Source organism: Haliotis cracherodii, unplaced genomic scaffold (assembly GCF_022045235.1).
Source record: "Haliotis cracherodii isolate W230 unplaced genomic scaffold, xgHalCrac1.p SCAF_5, whole genome shotgun sequence".
NCBI lineage: Eukaryota > Metazoa > Mollusca > Gastropoda > Lepetellida > Haliotidae > Haliotis > Haliotis cracherodii.
The window spans coordinates 63,352,827-63,377,500 of record NW_027266308.1 but is presented as its reverse complement, the minus strand read 5'-3'; the positions used below and the strand labels follow the sequence as shown (position 1 = coordinate 63,377,500).

Genomic DNA, 24,674 nt, shown 5'->3' with positions numbered 1-24,674 from the left:
CATATCCCCAATGACTGTAAAAGAAGTACTCTTCTAAAAATATTTGCTTCTACAGTGATGCAGCCGTCAAATTGGCCGTTTCAATCAGAGGGGGTATATTGTGATTTGATGCCTCTGACCAAATCAAAATCGAGTATTTTCCAAATTCAAGTTAGAATACCAGTGTAAACAGTTTCCTTTTCACTCCATGTGTGTTGACTTGATGTTTTTATCAGCTAATGTTTTGTATCCTTGTAATTGTGGAAATAAAATATTACAACATTATCCTTTTTATTTGTTAGTGGCAACTTGAGTGACTGAAGTTTCCATGGTTGCTGCTGCTGTCATACTGCAGAGATCAGACAAATGCTCCGCTCAAACAGATGACAGCCATAAATGTTTATGCAGGAACATTCATCGAGGAAAGCTTCAGTCATATCACACAACATAAAAATCAGGTGCATAGGAAATAATTTACAATCATGTTTGCTCTAACCCTATGTGTAGTGTATATATATTTATCATATAATGGGTAGGTTTCTCGTCAGGATAAAGCCAACAGATAAAAACGATATCCGTTGGGGTCATATGCGGATAGAGATGCAAATATGAGGTGAAGTAGGGACAAACATGGCGTCGCCCTTGTCATTCGGCGATCGAGTCAGAATCTGGATAAACTAAAGGGATAATTGCTATCATTATCAAAAGAACAGTCTAATATACTGAAAATCAGTGTCCAACTGTGACGTAGCTAAGGCATTTTATAAGTTATGGCAACTTTGTAGATATAAATTTTGAAACTATTTTACGAGGGCACTAGGCCTAGCCAAGCGGGGTCAGTAGCCATATCTGTGCTTGTGCTTGCTAAATACAATGTTCATTCCTAATGCAGGATATTTACCATCCCAAAACACACTCGCGTGATAACCTCCCTCTCTCTCTCTATATCTAGTATAGTTATGCATGGGGATGATTGGGCAATTCAGCAATATTGTGTATCTTTCAAGGTATCTTAGGTTTCGATACAATGCAAAACATTTAATTTTATGTGGTCTATAATCATGGTATCCAAGGAACTCATGAATTTACGGCACACAAAGCCGAACATTCAACAGGTGAGGTTCTCTGTCTTCTTATCATGACATCCGTGAAGATGAACGTTAGAATAGGTCTTCAGCAACCCATGCTTGCCGGAAAGGGCGACTATACTTTTCGTGAGAGGCGACCAAGGGGAAAGGATGGTCAGACTCGGTGACATGGTTCAAGCATTTGTTCGTATCCCAATTGCATAGATTAAGCTCAATGTCAATCACTGGATTGCCTGGTCCGGACTTGATTACTTACAGACCACCGTCACATAGCTGGTATATTGCTGAGTGTGGCGTTAAACAACCAACATCACATCATATCAAGAGCAACACACAACAACACTGAGTGAAGGTTTATTGTTTATTTCATGACTTGGTTTGTGCAGCAGCCCAGCTTGGCGTCGGACCACTCTCCAGTTCGGGAGTGATGACCACAAACTGTTAACAACGTAGGTTTATGTATACATAGTGGACAGTACGAAATATCACCAGCTGGCTCTCCATCAGCCCACCGACCACCCAGGGGCTGACCGGTCAGTTGACGAAGGCCAGAACACGAGTAGGTCATACAATACACAGAACACGAGTGAGACAGAGTTGCAATAGGAAGTCTTGTCTAGACAGATTGGTCAAGACAACAGATACACAAACAAATTGTTCACCTTTCTTTGTGGTCAGCACAGTTCATACCTGAACGTCGGTAAATGAGGGATAAGATATGGAAGAAGCAGGAGCCAGTTGTTGCACAAGTTGGACTGGCGGCGTATGTACCACAAGTTGGCATCTCTTCACACTCAAAACTTGGCATCTTATCAATGAAATTTAAAAAATAAATCTTGTGATTTTGTTTTTGATACAATAGTTTAATACAATATATAAAATATTTTTGTCGATCTTACAAAAATTTGTGAATTCTTTCTCTAATATCACAAGAATGTCTGTCTAGTCTTCAGTTTCAAGCCAACAAATACAACTTGTGCCACGCCTTGCTCTCATAGGAATCTTTAAACAGTGATTTGTGCAGAAATTACCAAGTTCAGAGCACAAAAACCATTGTTTTTCTGTTCAGAATTTTAAAGTTTTGTATTAAAACATTATATTACAACTTTCAATGAAAACAGAGCTGTACAAATGGAACATGAAAATATCTCTACACATCATCTGAGAAAAACACCACCCTTGACAGCATGAGTTAAGATGTCAGATGCATCGCACGCCCTTAATAACGGCTGACTACATCATCATCATCAGGAACAACTGCATTGGGCACACCAGCATCTGCAGCGGATGTCCCCGACAGATGCATCTGACAGCTCATGGAATAGAATGAAAGACTACATCTCACTGAGGTAAGAAATTGTATATTTAGACAGCAAACAACACACTGACAAAATTAACTTTTGACGTTTTTAGATCAGAGCCAAATTTACTTAACACATGAACCAGAATTCCTAATTTTGAAAGAATTAATTTAGTCTGCATCAGCAGTATCAGATTCTTGCACTCAGTTCAACATTTGTTGATAATTGAAATTGTATATATTTCCCAGAATGCATTGTTTACTGTCTAAACAACAGCTCCACATCAGCGACACTTATAATCAGAAAACCTACAGCACTATCTATGTTCAGCTGAAGATTGTCAACTAACATGTGGTTCTAATAAGATTCATGTGATTAAACAATGACACAAATTGCCAAACCTTAAGAAATATAAACATGATCGTTTACTGCTCTAGTGAAAGATCGGATGTAGAACGTTACAATGTAAAGACTCACACAATCTGATGAAGATACACAATGTATGGAACTCAAATATACCATCCATTCCTCTCCTCGACCTACAGTGACTTTGGCACACATCAGTCTAATAGATATCTTGTAAATAAAATATAAAAATCTTAAAACAAAAAGTAAGAAACAACGATAATTAAGGTTGGTCCTAGGAACTGCAATGGAAAGAAGCGAAGATGGAGATTCAAGGACACGGAAGCCAACAAAACAGATGGTTTTATAACGACAACACTTCTGAAAATGTCCAGATGTAACATGAAATATATTTTCCAAAAGTCATGAAACTAGCTAGATAGAAATCAGCTTGATAGTGATAAAAAATAGATAAATGTTCCCATCATCATTCCACTTCTAAAAACACACATGTATCAAATTGTACATAGCAAATCATCGTAAAATACTTTCTGTTACATGGACGATGAAGGTGATGAGAAAAGATGATGAGGAGAATGTGATCTACAAATGGAATATTAAACCATAGACTAGCAGTGGAGATCACACCAACCTTGGAGATATAGATCTGGGTCTCGTTCCACAAAGCGATCTCTGGGCTAAGATGATCGTAGCGCCTATACTTCAACATAGGCTTACGACAGTCATAGTGCCAAGATTGCTTTGTGGAACAGGCCCTGGTCAAGAAAGTCTGGTGTCCATGACAACCTGGAAGTCAGATTGTATAATGGCCAATATTGCAATAATGGTAAGAACATCAGTCCTGCTTGGTTGTACTTCTTGAAGCCTTTCTATGAATGTAGGGTGAAGAAGCTAGGTTTATTGGCGGACTGAAAAGCTGCCCAGGATGAAAGATGTAAGTGGTCCAGTGAAACATAACTGAATGTATAACTCATGTCGTGGCGGGAATTAAGTGTCCATCTCTCGAACATGTTTCCTCTTCGTATTGCTGAAGCCCTGTCTGGCATTAGGGAACTTTGTCTACCAAATGCCATCAAATCCTTTCATCAACATCAGATACCTCCAAGCACATATTTGGTGTGGTTGGAAATCACAAGTGCCCAAATTATTTTCTAAGTATATATAGACATCCTGTGATGAGTAATTGGGTATTAAAGATTTTAAAATGTCTGCTTTTGATTTTATGACTTTAAAATGAGATAATCTTCAGATCCAATCAAATATGGCCTAACTTGTGGCTTGCAGATACTAAGAGATATCCTGGAGATTCTGGCGCCTTAGAGATAATCTGTGGATCTAGACAAGTAAAACCACTAGTGGATCACAGTAACAACACAATCATGAGATCTCAGAAACTAGGCGAAAACCTGAAGATCTCATCACATGAGATATAACCTGTGGACCCTTACAACCATGACATAGCCCGTGGACACTTACAACCATGACATAGCTCGTGAACCCATACAACTATGACATAGCTCGTGAACCCTTACAACCATGACATAGCCCGTGGACACTTACAACTATGACATAGCCCGTGAACCCATACAACTATGAAATAGCCTGTGAACCCTTACAACTATGAAATAGCCTGTGAACCCATACAACTATGACATAGCTCGTGAACCCTTACAACTATGAAATAGCCCGTGAACCCATACAACTATGAAATAGCCTGTGAACCCTTACAACTATGAAATAGCCTGTGAACCCTTACAACTATGAAATAGCCCGTGAGCCCTTACAACTATGAAATAGCCCGTGAACCCATACAACTATGAAATAGCCCGTGAACCCTTACAACTATGAAATAGCCTGTGAACCCATACAACTATGAAATAGCCCATGAACCCTTACAACTATACAATAGCCCATGAACCCATACAACTATGAAATAGCCCGTGAACCCATACAACTATGAAATAGCCTGTGAACCCATACAACTATAAAATAGCCCGTGAACCCTTACAACTATGAAATAGCCCGTGAACCCATACAACTATGAAATAGCCCGTGAACCCATACAACTATGAAATAGCCTTTGAACCCATACAACTATGAAATAGCCTTTGAACCCATACAACTATGAAATAGCCTTTGAACCCATACAACTATGAAATAGCCTTTGAACCCATACAACTATGAAATAGCCTTTGAACCCATACAACTATGATATAGCCTTTGAACCCATACAACTATGAAATAGCTTGTGAACCCATACAACTATGACATAGCCCGTGAACACTTACAACTATGAAATAGCCCGTGAACACTTACAACTATGAAATAGCCCGTGAACCCTTACAACTATGAAATTGCCCGTGAACACTTACAACTATGATATAACCCGTGGACCCATACAACTATGGTACACTTCATAGCACCTTTGATGCTGTGATAAACTCCCCCAGAGGGACCCGTCACTATCATAGGGTAGCTAGGGCTGAGTCAGAAATGGGGGAGGGATGCTAACCCATGGGTGAGGAAGGAGGAGATGAGGGAGAAAAAGAGAGGGAAGGGTCATGGAAACAATACACAATTGTCGGAAGGATCACATAAAAAAGATAAAGTCTTTGGAATGGTTTAACAGAAATGTTATGGTTGTGTGAAATCAATATTACAAGTGCAATTTTCATGATAGCTATGGCATTATTAGATCCCTGGGGAAGATAATTAATACCTACAGGCTGGTGGGATGCAGACTGACATAACGGTTAAGGCATTTTATTTTATTATGCTCAAGAATAAACCACACAATCTATAATGAACGACAGCTCCCTCCCAACAGTCCATGACGGTCATTAATCAATTAGAAGATAATGTCAATGAGAATGACACATGTGGATGATCATCTCTAGCCTAACAACAAGCTCCTTCACACACTTAGTGGATGAGGCTTCTATGAACATCAACTGTAGCAGCACATGATGACCTAGACTACGGATGTGGAGGATGAACACCAACTAGCACTGACCCGTATAGTAGATTGTCTCCCTTGGTAGAGGCAGGCAGACATGGAGACGTGTCATACTCAGCGTGTTTCAAGATATGTTTCATGATCAGGGTAAACGTCCTACAACTATAAGACTGATCTAGTATCTACAGCCAGTCACTGTGGCAGCATCATACAAAGCAGATAGATATCCATTGCACTAGGTATGGAATATAAAATATTCTCTATAAACATTAAAATAAGAAACTGGTTTGCTAGGACTGATTTTACCGTTCAGTTATAGAATCAACAAATAATACTGATCTACCGTTCACACACCACAAATCAAGGTCACTGATAAGATCTCACACAAATGACAACACAAAGTCTAATGTTTGTACTCTAGCATTCAAATAGCCCTATTTGTATACATGTATTGAAATAACAAACTAAATGTCATACAATGTCAGTTAAGATGTAAGGTTGAATGATCGAGAATGTGAGTTGGGTTTAACACCGATTGGAACAGCATATCAGTTCTTCCACGGCATGACAACCCAATCTGGAAGGAGAGCCAGAGTGACGTTTGTCATTAACATTTACCAATTGTTTCGGCATCTTTATGGGTTTGGTGTCGCCAGGAACAAATGATTAGGTTTGGTGTTGCCAGGAACAAATGATTAGGTTTGGTGTTGCCAGGAACAAATGATTAGGTTTGGTGTCGCCAGGAACAAATGATTAGGTTTGGTGTCGCCAGGAACAAATGATTAGGTAACACCACAACCATGATTCTGCAGCTAAGGGAGTTAACTCTGTACAGTGTACACCTTCCATACCACTAAGAAATCAGCCTCCATCAAATAACAACTGTTGCTTGTTATTCTAAAGGTAAAAAGCTCATTATTGGAATGTGGTAAAATGAAGTGTTTAAAAATATTCCACTGTACATCTCATAAAATGTCTCAACAGGCTTGATGACATGATTTGTGTAACACGGCTTCTACTCAGGTAGAAATATAACTTGTATGAAGAGCAGCAGGAAATGGATTATGTAAAACTCATGCTTTTTTCAATGGGAATAATATCTTGAACATGCATCAAACAAGAATAAAAATTATTACAGCATGAAAACAATTTGGAAACTGAAAGATCTCTTAAAAAATGTTCCCATTGTATGTCCATGATAACAAATAATTTATGAAATCATTATTATGTCTACTGATAGTTAAATCAAACATGCAATTGGTTCTTCTGGATGTCATCATCATTACAGAGAATCCAGCATACTTTAACGAAACATTTGTGTATATGAAAGTATTTGAGAATAACTTGGCCAGAGTAAAATATATTTCTTGTTCCTCAGATCAGTTTGGTCAATATGCCAAGCCCTAAACAGCATCAGGAAAACATAGATTTTCTGGGTAATTTAGGACTAATTTTCTAAACAATACCCTTGAAATATAAAAATAATAAAAATACACCATAAAAGACATTTAAAAAAACCTTCACTTAATATTTGTTATATTTTATTTTTGCAAAATTTATGATAGGCTGATCTGTGTAACAAGAAAATAAAAACATCTGGTCTTATAAAATCACTATTACCGTATTTGCCGTATTAAGCCCCTTGCAACCCTGACCAACTTTTAAACAATGTATTTTAATAAGCAGCCCCTACTAAGACTGTATATGCTTGTGTATACTACATATATTTTCATAATATATAATTCCTAGTAACTATCATCTCAAAAATGTTAGCTTCACCGACATTTGAACTAAGTTTGTCCACTACCGCTCGATAACAAATATAACTCGCATATGGCTTTTATAAGCCCCCCTTTGTATAATTTCTAAACAGTGTGGAGATTATTACGACGAATACGGTACGGCCAACTACCAGTTACTACAGATGTATTTAATTGTTATTTTGACAACAACTATCAGTGTTGCAAAACCTTAAAATATAAAACCAGTTTTAAAACACACAAAAATTTGACCAGTAGGCCAGTCACCATTGTGGGCAGCAGATCTAGTCAAGTCCTGTGGAACAGATCATTAATTGAGATTTCACAGCATATTGAACATGTAGTTTGTACTATTCAGCCTTAATCAATGAAACATTATGCATTCAGATCACTAACATAACTCCATACCAGCCAACAGCAAATAATATTCTCAGGAATAAAGAAAAATAAGACATGTTCGTTTTAAATGGAAGATAGAACAGAAACTTGAGATCTTGACTTTGTTACACCTGGTGTCTGGTGTCTCAGATTTACTAGCATATTCCACCGACATTCTAGACACAGTTAGGGGTAAAATCTACAAAAACATGGAAACATGCTTATCAACGCTTTCTTTGGATTTTCGGGAAACTTGTATATAGGGCAGGCTAAAAAGATCAATAATCAGATTTATCGTTGATGGGAAGACATTTTGGGAATATGAAAATTGTGTCATCAATAATATCTGACATCAAAAATTGTGATGACATAAAATTTAAATTACCCAAACAGACTTGTTATTGCCAAAAATGTCAATTGCCAAAGACAGAAAGCAACTGTTTTTGTCAGAACTAAAATGTCCACAAAGTAATCCATGCAAGAAGTGTGTCGATTTCTTTCGGACTTTTTTTAAACATATTTGCCCAAAGTGACTTCTCCAATATTTATCTATCATTGATGAATATTTACTTAAAAGATTATCAATCTCTATGATCTGTATCGATAGCCAGCCCTAGCTGAATAAGGTAAAGTCATCACAAAGACAGACAAACGAAAGCAGTTTTAGTCAGCTGAACAGTGTGTTACACTTTTTCAATTAGAAATGAGTCGAATGTTAAATGAACTTGTTTTCTTGAACTCATGAAATTTATCCTATTTTAAAATATACTTCTCAACTTTTGATACGGATAATCAGATACGACGTTCTAAATATACACTTGACGTATGAGAATCCTGGAAAGATGAAAATAACCCTATCAAAAGTTGAGCTGTACACTATCAGAGCAATTGTTTTCATTTGCACATTGTCATTTTGGTACACTTGGGGAATTAATCCCACTGCTAGACATGAGGGATACTTTGTGTGGTATATCCTGGACCCATCCCACTGCTAGACAGCTGCAGGAATAACAAAGACACAAGTCTCAGGCAATCCTGACGACTGCAGTACCGGCAACCCTGACGTCTGCTGTAACAGCAACCATGACGACAGCGGTACCAGCAGCCCTGACGTCTGCTGTAACAGCAAGCCTGACGACTGCAGGACCAGCAACCCCCACGACTGCGGTACCAGCAACCCCGACGACTGCAGTACCAGCAACCCTGACGTCTGCTGTGACAGCTACCCTGACAACAGCGGTACCAGCACATAATGGCAACATCCCCAATGCACAGGAGATAGAGATGGCCACAGCGGCCTCAATACTTCATACAGTCCTCTAAGTTTGTTTTCTTGTTAGGGAGGCAAGCGGCTCCAAACATGAATATTTTAGGAGCCAAACCTAACTTTTTAGGAGCCAACAGATATCTAAAATAGATATTGTCATCAGCTATGTTGACTTTTAGGTAGCCAAGTGGCGAGCAGTATATAAATTAAGGTAATAGATTTAAGTCTCATTTGGCCACCAAAATGGTCGCTACTTTGAGGGCTGTTCATTGGTTTAGTATGCACTACATTCCTCCATCACAGTGAATACACACATGTGTAAAACATACATTTTAAATGGCCCTGCTCGTGAATGAGCTTTCACAAAATTTTGCCTGATATCGAAGCAGAAGATATTGATATTGAAAGAACCATATAGAGATTATTCTACGAGCATGAGTGTCATACTGATTTTACAATACGAGAGTCAGAATTTTTGTATTTCCCAAGTGAGAGTGAGGTTAATACATGAATTCTTACACGAGTTTCCTAAAATCAGTATGACACACATGTGAGTGTAATAATTTCTTTATTACCCATTATTTTTAATCCCTTTGAGCTCCCCTTTAGCATTCGCTGTTATCCCCCTTGCTTGATTCCGGCCATATCTTGATTTGCTGGTTAAAAATAGTCTTCACCATAAATGTATTCAAGGATGTTGGAGGAACGCAGTGCAGAGAAGAGTGAGTGAGTGAGTGAGTTTGATTTTACGCCGCTTTTAGCAATATTCCAGCAATATCACGGCGGGGGACACCAGAAATGGGCTTCACACATTGTACCCATGTCGGGAATCGAACCCAGGTCTTCGGCGTGACGAGCGAACGCTTTAACCACAAGGCTACCCGACCGCCCTAATGCAGAGAAGACCTGTGATGTATTGACAATGAGATATTAGTGTTCTCACTGTTACCATGACGATGTCAGAGTGCTATACCACTACCAAATAAAAGTCTTTATAGTTCTTGTTTGGTCTGAGAAAGATCCAGCATTGTACTGTTTCTTAGACAGGGAGAACATGTAATATTATGGTAAACTGCCACCCACACTATATCCGTGCTCAATTCACGGGAGCAGCAATAGCTAAATTAAGGTCACCAATAGAAACATCTTGAAAAAACAGGATAAACATCTGAAATAAAAACTCAACAAAAAACAGGAAAAAAGGAATTTCAGGTTGCTCCAAGACTAGAAGAAGTATTTGTGGTAACATAACAAAACATTTGATAGTCAACATTCATAATATGACTGAATTGTACAAAGCCACATGGATATCAACATAGCAATATTGCATAAATATGAAATATATACAAACAGACATCAGGACAGAAGGAGACACATGGAGACACAAACTGATCTAGATGTGACACGCTTATCTCCCCTGGTCAACTGAGAGAAAAGGAGGGAGGTGGGCGGTAAAATGGATGCCATACGCTAGAAACTAGTTGGATGCTGACTAGCAACAGGATGAGGACTCGTATAACTCCTTCATATACATGATTATCTCCCCTTAGCTGATCCCACGGTGTGTGCTTGATTCTATTAGCTGATACCAAGCGCCTGGCTCAGGAAGGCGGACAGGCCCCAGTCTTAATTTTCCCTGAACACAGACACTGTGTAGTCTTGTGGCCTTATAGTAAGGGTTGGTCCATACAGTACACATACGATATTCTCACATGTTAGGCGTGACGTTAATCTGTCCATCAGGTCTAACAATACTCTTTCCTTATTCCAACAGTGTGTGAGACAAGCATATGCATTTAGCCGATGACTTGGAACTTTTGCACAGACAACTTCACTATTGTAGTTGAAGATCTGGCTGGCTTCATTGGGAAAATAATAAGTATAAACTACATTACAATTCCTGTCAGTTTAAAACGTCAGATCAAAATCTTTTGAGACAAAAACACTCCTCACGTTGCACGGCATTCTATAGTAAATGTTATCAACAACCATACTATCATTATTAGACAGGCACACAGGACCACACAGTACCACACATGTTCTCGCTCTATCCCCTGGCCTGAGAGATCACTCTGGAAACACCCATTCACAGATAGTTCATAGTTCCCACATCAAAGCATCAACAAGCCTTTCATCAACATATTTGTCTCCTAGCCTTCACTGATTATGCAGATCGCTTGCACTGGTACATCCTTTCGATTCAGCATTTTCTTGACATTTCCTTGCTATGAGACACGCTAATGAGCTGTTCCAACATGTGATCAACAACGCCCTGGACTTGTCAGTGTTTTCTAGACAAATTTCCTTTGCCTCCAAGGTGAGAGACGCTTCAGATAGTATTCCCTCACATTCGAGATCTACAGTGCAATAATTGTTTGTCTGTGTCAACATCACCTCAGTGTCCTCGGCTTATGGGCTTCCTGTCTTCAGCACAGCCATCTTGGCCAAAAAGAGACAACAACTGTGATTGGTTGTCTTGGTCACATGATCAAGTCAATGTGGATTGCTTAACAAGTCTCTCAGTCTACACTTCACGTACATGTAAACATTTACCAAAAATAATGGCTGGTGTCATTTTCTTCTCAACTACACATATTAACACAAACATGTTCCCTCCTCTGTGAAGAATGACTGATTGTACACAGTTGGTCCCACATTCACATGGGAGATTTCGTCTTTGACAACCCGACATCAACGTTATTTTCCCCTCCAGCATGACAACAACCAATAGTCAGGGAATCCCCTCTGTCTGTTCCGTTAAAGAGTTCCAACCTACATTGTGTCAGGAGACTATTGGTTCCCTTGTTGCCATGACAACGGCTGGATATATCCGACATCATCCATCAGTTGCCCATGGAAGCAGAACAACTGATATATTTTTGGAACAATCAGCACGATATATTGTTCAATACCTACATAATATATATATCTACACATGATATCATTATGCCTTGGTGTAAAAATACTGCAAGAATGTTACAATTCAAGTCGTCACTCTCCACAACAGTCCCAATATTACTGGCGCCAGTAGAAGTTTAACAACACAATCATTTTCAATAGTAACACTGCTAGCCGGTGATTCCTCATTGGTTAATTTTGTCACAAGACGTAGTGTTACTGGTCACATGATAGGATCGATGGTCATGATTGGTAGGTCCATATCCTACAGTACATAAATGGAATGATAACAGAATGGTAATCCCACATGGTATTGTATCAACATGAGATGACTCATTTGACAAAGGAGGGGTGTCCAGGTAGTTGAAGAATACCTACCTGCCACCCTTCCAAACAAAACCAGATGACAATGGAGCCTTCCACAAACCCATACACGGCCACATCCGACAGAAGAATGTCGCTGCACATGCAACACGACCTATCTTGACAAATCTCATCTAGAATTCTGGCAAGTTTTTTGCTCTTAGACCTCGGTATCTCTCTGCATGTTTAAAGCGTCCATCTGTTCCAGAATGAAAGAGATGGTATTTTGCCGAATAACACCAATATGGGCTTTCAGTGTGAGAATTTGCTCGTTTGCAGTTTCTAGACGTGCCCTCAAACGTAGGTTTTCTTCCATCAGCTGTTCCCGCGCCTGCAACAGAGAGACAATGTGTTACTACACCTCAACCACAACACCATCGACATGCACGGCACAACACCATCACATACTGCTACACATGTAGGCTTATAGGGGATGAGCTGCCTTCCTTATCAAGATAAATATTTCCACTGAAATAATACAATTTACATCTACAGCTGATGAAGTAATGTCAACCAAACGCTGCCACAATGCAGTGACAAAAATTATTTTTATCTTCATAATCTTTATATACTTTTTTAAAGGTAAATTTTTTATTTAATTCTGTATTCACACTTGTATTTTTCATCTGTGCAACCAGGGTAGGAGAAGCATAATACTCATCAGATCAAATTAGAATGAAAAGGAAACTTGAAAAAAAGTGTAAATAGTATAACAGCATCTTAACTGACAGTGTTAAATATATTGATCTGTTGTTTGATAGGCATTACTTAGAAGTTGACGGATACAAGATAGACACAATTTTATGGATAACAACTTCTGTAATACTGTAAAAAGGCGACGTTTCAGTATAGATCCTTATACCGTTGTCAAGCAATGTTGTCCTTGCTTGACAACGGTATAAGGATCTATACCGAAACGTCGCCTTTTTACAGTATTAAAGAAGTTGTTATCCATAAAATTGTGTCTATCTTGTATATTGATCTGGTTAGGTGTGAAAAAAAAAAGTCAAAAGAGGATTCCAAAGTAACAACTTGACAAATTGGCAGACTGAATGAGGACAACAGGAAAGGTAAGGGACGAGCAGTCTTGTGATGAGGCCAAGTCTGCTGGGTAACTGAATCAAGTGGCCAGTAGTGGGCCTGAGGCAAGCCATGCATAGGGAGCAGCCATGGTGCGGCAGGTCCGGCGAATGCCTGACAACATCATCAGCCAGGACAACATTGCCTACAAAGTCCACAGGGCATGCCACACAGCTTGTCATCACAGACTTCCATCAGACAAACAGCTAGTGTGTACCCAATTCCAAACAGCAAGTTACATGATTTATCCCAAAAATTCAAATCTACACTTTTCAGTCATATGATGGGGATCTTTAAGTTTTCTGGAAAATAGACTCTTTCATAGTCTCAAGAAATAATACAGATCAATGTAGCTAAAAAGGTATGAGGATATGTAACACCACAGTTCTATTAGAAGTCAAGGAAATTCTGGAATGGGCAAATTTGGTACGTTAGAAATTTGACAAATGGTGTTGAAAGAACACTGCTGTTTGTAATTGGCAGCTGGTAAGCATACAAAGTAGTTTGTACAGTAAGTTGCATCACACGAGACTGTTTTCTGATCCTTCATGCACATCTTATCTGTGGTCGGTGATGCATGTCCGTACACTGGCGCAATCACGCACATAGATGAGGGTTCTCGGACCGAGCCTCTACATAGATCTCACCAGGTGAACAACACTACTCTCCTTCTATGGCTCAATGGAAACAATATCACATACCAAATATCAAGGTGTTTCTATTGCCATGGTAACTATATAATCACCATACATATAGAAAATATACATATTCATATTTCAAAAAATTCAAATTACTGTTAAAATTAAGTTCAGGAATTACATGCAATCTAATTTCTTTTTAAATATTGATTAAATTTTTACTTGCACCAGCATGCAAAAAAAGTGTAAAAATCTACAAAAATAAGCAAATATTAGTACTTCAATCTAATATGGATAGAAATCCCATATAAAGGAAAAAAGTTGAGCCCATCTACCTGCGTGCATTCTAATCTACAGTGGAGGTAGGTATGGTAGTCAGGTACATAGGTTCTCGTTAGAACAGGAGGCCATCACATATTACACATAAACAGTTCCTCTTGCTGAAATACAAATACTCATATAGCGACATCCCTCAGTCAACACACTCTCCACGAAAATGCACATTCTGTATGCTTGTGGATTCAATATAGAAATGCTTCATCCAATCTAAGTCCTTTTTACATAAAAAATTTACTGTTATAAAGGTCTTTAATGACTTGCAAAATCAGAAAAGAAAGATATGTAACTTTGTGAGACCCATAATGTTCCAAATGGACTTATATTAGTGTTAAATATGGCAATAAACATATGAACAGTTATTCTTTGTTTTGCTATATACTACAGACAGAAAACAAGGGAATGTTCAACTATAATCCTGTATTTCACACCCGTTGGTCTATCCTCAAGGATACTTGTGGTAGCACAGTATAAGTCACCCGCCGGTCTTCATGGGGACATGCTGGTTTATGTTCCCCGAGCCCTAAAGGCGAACTCTCACGGGTCAGTCCGTCCAATCGATATGCCGTATTCGACCGAGTCGTATCGTCTGAGTGATTAATCGAAATAGACAAAAGGGACAAATCGGCCACTCGAACCTCCATCGATTGTGTTGCGAGTGTGTAGAGTCTGTTAAAGCTAATCGGCAAGTTGGATGTGGCACATCCAATCAAATTGCGTTTTGATGTCACATGAAAATTGTTTACACACAAGTGGGAAACATGGCTTTGTCTGCAGCGAAGAAAACGAGCCTCGACTTTTCAAGTGAGGAAACCGAACGTTTTGTGGCTCACGATCTGAGTCACGAAAGCCTGTGGAATGTCTCAAGCAAGGATTATTCCAAAAGAGGAATTCTGAATTGCTGTCTTCTTCACACAATATCGCGCAGCAGATGACTGCTACCACATCTGCTTCAGACATTTTGATACCATGAAAACAAATTATTGTGAGATATCATGAGATCGACACTCAATCGGCAGATCGAATCGTGTGAGTGGTAGCAAATCGATTAGTCGATAGTCGTTACAATCACCGAACATGTTGTACAACGTATGGAAATCGGCATTTCGCTACGACGTGTCGACCCATGTGAGTCGCGCTTGAGGGGACAAAAACTACCATATACGGAACATCCCAACACCCAATTGTAATGCCAGATGCCGGCATGCTTTGGACCAAATCGGTGAGAATACCACAGTTAGGCATTGATCCACTTTGTTTATTATACACATTCATCCAAAAATAATAGACAATAGAAAACAAACAATTATTGCCCCTAGATCTATTTCATTCATAAAATATCCAGAGAATGGTGTCTTACATCACCAATTCGAGATACAAAATTATAGTTGGTATGTTGCATATGTAATACCAAGTTGGTAATTCAAGTGGGGGATAAGAAATGTATCTTACATGTTAACGGGGTACATTGAAATTAATAGAATGGGTCTCAGTCCATCAGAATCAGACATTCATGTGTGAGGTAAGATCAAATGGAAAGCCCACCTATCATAGCAGCTGGACATCTTGGGGAACTCCCTTTGGTAAAAAGACAAATTGTTGCTGTCAGAATAAACAGATGTAAGTGACTGAGTTGGGTTTAACGCCGCTTTTAACAGTATTCCAGTTATATCGCGGCATGTAAGCTTACTGTGGGAGGAAAGCCCAAGGAAAGCAACTCTGCACAGCGAATCGCGGCGCCTTTGACGACTGGGCCACCCGTAGATGTAAGTGAAGAGATGACGTCTCATTTTAATACTACCAGTCCACCCACACAAGTCAATTAGTTGAGAAATTATTTCTTCTTATTTTCAAAACATCTAAAACAGTGTATCCGTCACTGTGTCTATTTCTCTATTTCCATGAAGATACTGTTTTTCTTTTATTTCGGAGCTTGTATGAAGTTCAAAGTCTGTGAAACGATGACAAACGCCAATACAGGCTGTACTTAGATATATATGTGCTAGAAAAAAACAATGGATGAACAAATACAGAGAAACCGTAAGTAAACATTCCCTTCTTTTCCGTCAGACTTACGATTCTGTTATATGTTATCTGAATCCTATGAAATATATGTTAGTTCTAAAGCATGAAATCATTTACTCCGAGATGAGACATGGAACACAAGCTATCTATAAGTGTAGAGTTACTATGGTGAAGGAGTGTGGAGAGGCCTGTAGCTTGTAAGTAATAACAAAGATATTAGATAGGTAGGTATGACAGAGTTGAAGATGAAACTAATGCGGGGGGACAGGAAATAAAATTAGTAAATAATTCTCTTGTAAAGTGGAGGAAGAAGAAAGTCAACTGAGGAGGGATGATGATGACAGGATGTCACCATGGCAACAAATGACACCCCAAATACTCAAAGAAGTTTACAGGTAGAACAGATTCCAAATGCAGATCCCATATCCCTGAGGGTTATCATGGTGTGCAAATATATTGTCCACACACTTGCCAAATCAATGGTTAAGTATCTAAAAAGCCAAATACGATATTGCTTGCCTACAGAATGTTCAATTACGCAGAGGATCTGTCTGTCACAACTAATCCGTAGCCTTAAATCAAGTACCGCTTCTTTGAGAAAAGTTGAAACCATGTGTACGGAAACAAAATAAAAGGGGAGTGGTATGAGTACTGAAGTGCAATCTCCAGGTTGTAGTGTGGCCACGTACCTACGTATCAGGAACTTCTGCAACCCTGCCAACTACCTACTACTAATCCATACAATCGCCTGCTGCTCATCCATCCAACCACCTGCCTCTGATCCATCCAATCACCTTCCACTCTTCCATTCAATAACCTGCCTCTGCTTGATCTATCCAATCAACAGCCTCTAATCCATCCAATCACCTGCCTCTGATCCATCCAATCACGCCTCTGATCCATCCAATCACCTTCCACTCTTCCATTCAATCACCTGCCTCTAATCCATCCAATCAACTGCCTCTAATCCATCCAAACAACTGTACCTTATTCATTCGATAATCTCCTGGCCAAGAGATCTACGTTCATCTACATCTAACCATCCCCCTCATCTCCTCCCAAAGAGAGATCTACATTCATCTACATCTAACCATCCCTCCCCAAGGGATATACATTCATCTACATCAAACCATCCCCCCATCTCCTCCCCAAGGGATCTACATTCATCTAAATCTAACTATCCCCCTGCTCCTCCCCAAGAGAGATCTACATTCATCTACATCAAACCATCCCCCCATCTCCTCCCCAAGGGATCTACATTCATCTACATCTAACTATCCCCCATCTCCTCCCCAAGAGAGACCTACATTCATCTACATCTAACCATCCCCCATCTCCTCCCCAAGAGATCTACATTCATCTACATTAAACCATCCCCCCATCTCCTCCCCAAGGGATATACATTCATCTAAATCTAACTATCCCCCATCTCCTGCCCAAGAGAGACCTACATTCATCTACATCTCGTCTAACCATCCCTCCCCAAGAGATCTACATTCATCTACAGTCAAACATCTCCAATCTCCTCCCTAATCAATGTTCATCTACACCTCAGCATCCAGCCATCTACAAGAGATCTACGATCATCTACTGGGTCTTCTCTCCTCGTCCCAGTGGAGATCTACATTCATCTACAAGAGATCTACATTCATCTACAAGAGATCTACATTCATCTACTGGGTCTGCTCTCCTCGTCCCAGTAGAGATCTATGTAGAAGCAAAAGCATACAAGTGTTCACATCTATGTACGGGCGTGGAAACCGGTGGCAGCGGTGAAACAACTACACAACTCAGAAAGGTGGCAAATCTACGATCAAGAAACAGCTCAGTCGGAGGCTACCCAACAAAGGGAGGTAACTCTGAGCTAGCAACTTACTGCACCTCCTCTTCGGAATCTGAACCGCTCTACAAAAAGAAGACAGAAAACATCAACAGTCACACAACAGACATGTTGCTGGAGTCGCTTCTTGTTTCCAGCACTGGCATTAAAATAATAGCATCGAGGGATTTGTCAGCCGTATTCAAGTCAAACTGATACTGATTTCCCAAAAACTTAGATCACCTGTCACACATACAAAAATTTAATTCTACTTCATTAAATATGAAAAAATACTTTTTAATAAAGTTGAAGTGTTCCTCAAAGGTCAAATTTCGTCTGAAAACCATTTCAACTGTCTCATTTCAAAATTCACCCAACTGGTGACAATGCTTCCTGATGCCGCCCAGCTTCATTGGATGGGGTGTGTCTGTTCCTTAATGGTGGAAATGGGTGGTCGGGAAGCGTTCGCTCATCACGCCAAAGACCCGGGTTCGATTCCCGACATGGGCACAATGTGTGAAGCCCATTTCTGGTGTCCCCAGCCTTGATATTGCTGGTATATTGCTAAAAGCGGAGTAAAACCATACTCACTCATTCACTCACTAATGGTGGAAATGCACTGACCCGCCCTGTGCGGAGTGACAGAACACTGCGATATCAGAGACTATTGATGATTGAGTGAGTGAATAGAGGGCAATAATACAACAAATGGAAATTTAGAAGATAATCCACAATTTTGCTTTTTGTAATGTGTGAGCGAGTATGGTTTTATGTTCCTATTCCAGGCACATCACGGCAGTGGACGCCACAAATGGGCTCCAAACATTGTACCATGAGGGGAACTGAAACTAGGCCTTCCGTGTGATGAGCAAATGCTTCAACCACTCAGCTACTCCACAGCCCGGGTTCTTTGTAAAGAAGTAACATTATATTATGGTGGCCTGTTAGAGTCCCATGCAAGCTGATCCACAGCTGAAGCAGCTTTCTGTTTGTCTGTTTGATGTCTAACGCCACACACGGCAATAGCCCAATAACAGTCTGCAAATAATCAAGTCTGGACCTGACAATCCAGTGGCAGACATCAGGAGCAATGTCCTAGGCCATCAGGGTTCTATGACACGCACCCCAGACACCTCGTCTGACCTTCTGAAGCTTCTTACGACCAGCATAGGTTTGGGGACCAATTCATGGACTCCCCATGAGGGAGAAGCAGTACAACTGACAGGCTGCATGTCCACTTGGTCTTTCTAAGAGGTGACCCATTCAAGTACTATCCCATCTCACAAGCCATTAATCCAATCCAAAATGTCAGCAAAGCTTGGGGACCTTTTCTAACATAATCCCATCAGAGGTGACCCTGAGAGAGTGAGGGAGTAAGGTCATAAAATGTCCAGCTATATCACGGCAGGAACACCCATGGCCTCACACACTGTACCCATGTGGGGGGAAAAATCCTGGGCTTGTGTATGACAAACAAAGGCTTTCACTAGTCCTGATGTAGGTGAGCTCCAACAAGTCCCGATGTAGATGTGTTTACCACTAATCCCGACGTAAATGTTCCCATCTTTACAATTTCTTATTCCATGAACCGAAAGAGAATTAACAAATTGTTTCGTAACTAAAATGGAAATGAATAATTTTGTATGTTAACGTAAATATTAGTTTTAGGTAAATATTGTCTGTTCACCCAACAGCTGGCTGTACAATGACAGGACACTATGTGATCAGTACCGAAACATGATGTACACTACACTCAACTACTGGTAGGAAGGGGAGGATCACCTCAGTGTGTGTTACACCATGTGGGGCAGCCACACCTCCACTCTGATCACTACCGAGACATGATGTACACTACACTCAACTACTGGTAGGAAGGGGAGGATCACCTCAGTGTGTGTTACACCATGTGGGGCAGCCGCACCTCCACTCTGATCACTACCGAGACATGATGTACGCTACACTCAACTACTGGTAGGAAGGGGAGGATCACCTCAGTGTGTGTTACACCATGTGGGGCAGCCACACCTCCACTCTGATCACTACCGAGACATGATGTACGCTACACTCAACTACTGGTAGGAAGGGGAGGATCACCTCAGTGTGTGTTACACCATGTGGGGCAGCCGCACCTCCACTCTGATCACTACCGAGACATGATGTACGCTACACTCAACTACTGGTAGGAAGGGGAGGATCACCTCAGTGTGTGTTACACCATGTGGGGCAGCCACACCTCCACTCTGATCACTACCGAGACATGATGAACACTACACTCAACTACTGGTAGGAAGGGGAGGATCACCTCAGTGTGTGTTACACCATGTGGGGCAGCCACACCTCCACTCTGATCACTACCGAGACATGATGTACACTACACTCAACTACTGGTAGGAAGGGGAGGATCACCTCAGTGTGTGTTACACCATGTGGGGCAGCCACACCTCCACTCTGATCACTACCGAGACATGATGTACACTACACTCAACTACTGGTAGGAAGGGGAGGATCACCTCAGTGTGTGTTACACCATGTGGGGCAGCCACACCTCCACTCTGATCACTACCGAGACATGATGTACACTACACTCAACTACTGGTAGGAAGGGGAGGATCACCTCAGTGTGTGTTACACCATGTGGGGCAGCCACATCTCTACTCTGATCACTACCGAGACATGATGAACACTACACTCAACTACTGGTAGGAAGGGGAGGATCACCTCAGTGTGTGTTACACCATGTGGGGCAGCTGCACCTCCACTCTGATCACTACCGAGACATGATGAACACTACACTCAACTACTGGTAGGAAGGGGAGGATCACCTCAGCGTGTGTTACACCATGTGGGGCAGCCACACCTCCACTCTGATCACTACCGAGACATGATGTACACTACACTCAACTACTGGTAGGAAGGGGAGGATCACCTCAGTGTGTGTTACACCATGTGGGGAAGCCGCACCTCCACTCTGATCAGTACCGAGACATGATGTACACTACACTCAACTACTGGTAGGAAGGGGAGGATCACCTCAGTGTGTGTTACACCATGTGGGGCAGCCACACCTCCACTCTGATCACTACCGAGACATGATGTACGCTACACTCAACTACTGGTAGGAAGGGGAGGATCACCTCAGTGTGTGTTACACCATGTGGGGCAGCCACACCTCCACTCTGATCACTACCGAGACATGATGAACACTACACTCAACTACTGGTAGGAAGGGGAGGATCACCTCAGTGTGTGTTACACCATGTGGGGAAGCCGCACCTCCACTCTGATCAGTACCGAGACATGATGTACACTACACTCAACTACTGGTAGGAAGGGGAGGATCACCTCAGTGTGTGTTACACCATGTGGGGAAGCCGCACCTCCACTCTGATCACTACCGAGACATGATGTACACTACACTCAACTACTGGTAGGAAGGGGAGGATCACCTCAGTGTGTGTTACACCATGTGGGGCAGCCACACCTCCACTCTGATCACTACCGAGACATGATGTACACTACACTCAACTACTGGTAGGAAGGGGAGGATCACCTCAGTGTGTGTTACACCATGTGGGGCAGCTGCACCTCCACTCTGATCACTACCGAGACATGATGAACACTACACTCAACTACTGGTAGGAAGGGGAGGATCACCTCAGCGTGTGTTACACCATGTGGGGCAGCCACACCTCCACTCTGATCACTACCGAGACATGATGTACACTACACTCAACTACTGGTAGGAAGGGGAGGATCACCTCAGTGTGTGTTACACCATGTGGGGAAGCCGCACCTCCACTCTGATCAGTACCGAGACATGATGTACACTACACTCAACTACTGGTAGGAAGGGGAGGATCACCTCAGTGTGTGTTACACCATGTGGGGCAGCCACACCTCCACTCTGATCACTACCGAGACATGATGTACGCTACACTCAACTACTGGTAGGAAGGGGAGGATCACCTCAGTGTGTGTTACACCATGTGGGGCAGCCACACCTCCACTCTGATCACTACCGAGACATGATGAACACTACACTCAACTACTGGTAGGAAGGGGAGGATCACCTCAGTGTGTGTTACACCATGTGGGGAAGCCGCACCTCCACTCTGATCAGTACCGAGACATGATGTACACTACACTCAACTACTGGTAGGAAGGGGAGGATCACCTCAGTGTGTGTTACACCATGTGGGGAAGCCGCACCTCCACTCTGATCACTACCGAGACATGATGTACACTACACTCAACTACTGGTAGGAAGGGGAGGATCACCTCAGTGTGTGTTACACCATGTGGGGCAGCCACACCTCCACTCTGATCACTACCGAGACATGATGTACACTACACTCAACTACTGGTAGGAAGGGGAGGATCACCTCAGTGTGTGTTACACCATGTGGGGCAGCCACACCTCCACTCTGATCACTACCGAGACATGATGTACACTACACTCAACTACTGGTAGGAAGGGGAGGATCACCTCAGTGTGTGTTACACCATGTGGGGCAGCCACACCTCCACTCTGATCACTACCGAGACATGATGTACACTACACTCAACTACTGGTAGGAAGGGGAGGATCACCTCAGTGAGTGTTACACCATGTGGGGCAGCCACACCTCCACTCAACCCGAGTACAACTTGTACCAGACATGTTACACATTATACATGGCATAATGGCATAATGAAGAAGGCATTGTACACAAGCAGTATATTGGAACTATTAGGTGATTCAGTTTCTTGTCAGTTTACGGATCCAACATGAAAAATAGCAAAATGAAAATAAAATTGCGATGACATTTTAAAAATATTTTGTTAATACCGCAAATTCTAACGGAAAAAAAAGAGAAAAAATAAGTTAGTTTGCATTGAATAGGGATTTCATTACAAAATTTGAAATACATAGCTAAGTGATTACCGCAAAATAGACAAAAAAGAGTTACAGCCCTTTGATAGTAGTCATTTAGGCGGGAAAATGGCGACGTCCATGTGCCTGTGGGTGCAGTTCAGATTTTCAATTTTTTTCCAACTGGGGTTATGAGAACAAAATAAAATTCCATAAACCAACTAACAAACATAATCACCTTATAGAACAGTGAACGCACATAGAGCTAGTGGAGCACACGTCAGACAAGCAAACACGGGCAGGGGCTTACCTCTTCCGCTTTGATCAATCTCTCATAGATCAGTGGCTTCCCCTCATAGAACTCTCCGTCCTGGCTCTCACTGTGAGACCTCTGACGACCTTCACGCAGTACTCGGATTTCAGGTTGTGGGGAGGGGTTAGCGCTTAGGTTTTGAGCTCTGCGGTGACGCTGGGAGATTTTCCATTTTGCCGTTAAGGTCAAGTCATGTGGCCCGACACCTGGAGGTCAGACATAAACATGAAGTATGAACATGATGGTGTACACCTATATAAACAATAAAGTGAGTATGTATATCTGGGGTGACGTTGTGAGCAAAGGTGTGGCTAAGGCAAATCAAATTGTAAGCAAAAACGTTACAGTACATTATTCATAAACACTTAACAAACACACACTAAACACAAGCAGGTCTGTACAAAGATATCACAAAGATACCTCTACCACATTCTGGACTTAACAGTTTGACCCTTGTGACCAACCCCAGACGTCCTCGGAAACTATGGCAACAAGCACATCAACATCCATACACTCATCAATGACAAGTTTCACACAGGTAATTCTGACAAACGACTGAAAGAAAAACACACTATGGTACTTTTTAAAACCTTCATGTTATCTTTTTTAAACGATTTCAAGCACTCATTTTTATGTGCTACGTTTTTTGTTTGTTGTTTAACGCTGCACGCAGCAATATTCTAGTGATTAACATCATGAGCATCAATCCACACTATTGGGATATGATGACATGCATCAACCAAGTCTGCAACCCTGACCACTCAATCCTGTTTGTCGTCTCTTACGACAAGCACAGTCGCCTTTTACAGCAAGCATGGGTTCCCGAGGACCTATTCTAACCCGATATTCACGGGTTTTGTGCTATGTCGTAGCTACGCCACTGGTGAGTGAGGGTTGAGGGTATACTTATGGGTAGCCACTGGTGAGTGAGGGTTGAGGGTGTACTTATGGGTAGCCACTGGTGATTGAGTGTTGAGGGTATACTTGTGGGTGGCCACTGGTGATTGAGTGTTGAGGGTATACTTATGGGTAGCCACTGGTGATTGAGTGTTGAGGGTATACTTGTGGGTGGCCACTGGTGATTGAGTGTTGAGGGTATACTTGTGGGTAGCCACTGGTGAGTGAGGGTTGAGGGTGTACTTGTGGGTGGCCACTGGTGAGTGAGGGTTGAGGGTGTACTTGTGGGTGGCCACTGGTGAGTGAGTGTTGAGGGTATACTTATGGGTAGCCACTGGTGATTGAGTGTTGAGGGTAT

At 41.4% G+C, this 24,674-nt stretch overlaps 1 protein-coding gene across 5 annotated transcripts in view; it reads right to left on the bottom strand.

Annotated features, from left to right (window-relative positions):
* Positions 1-1,425: 1,425 nt before the first annotated feature.
* The window catches only part of LOC139442138 (ras guanyl-releasing protein 3-like), a 93,615-nt gene continuing 70,366 nt past the window's right edge, over positions 1,426-24,674 (bottom strand). For 3 of the 5 annotated variants that reach the window (XM_071222937.1, XM_071222938.1, XM_071222939.1), the window contains 2 exons: positions 23,417-23,625; positions 1,426-12,687 (listed from right to left, as the gene is read on the bottom strand). In XM_071222937.1, the coding sequence (XP_071079038.1) occupies positions 12,517-12,687; positions 23,417-23,625 (380 nt within the window). In that variant the 3' untranslated portion in view covers positions 1,426-12,516. Of the gene's footprint in view, positions 12,688-14,409; positions 14,515-18,311; positions 18,341-23,416; positions 23,626-24,674 lie in introns of all 5 variants that reach the window. The other 2 variants (XR_011651690.1, XM_071222940.1) reach the window with 2 other exon arrangements.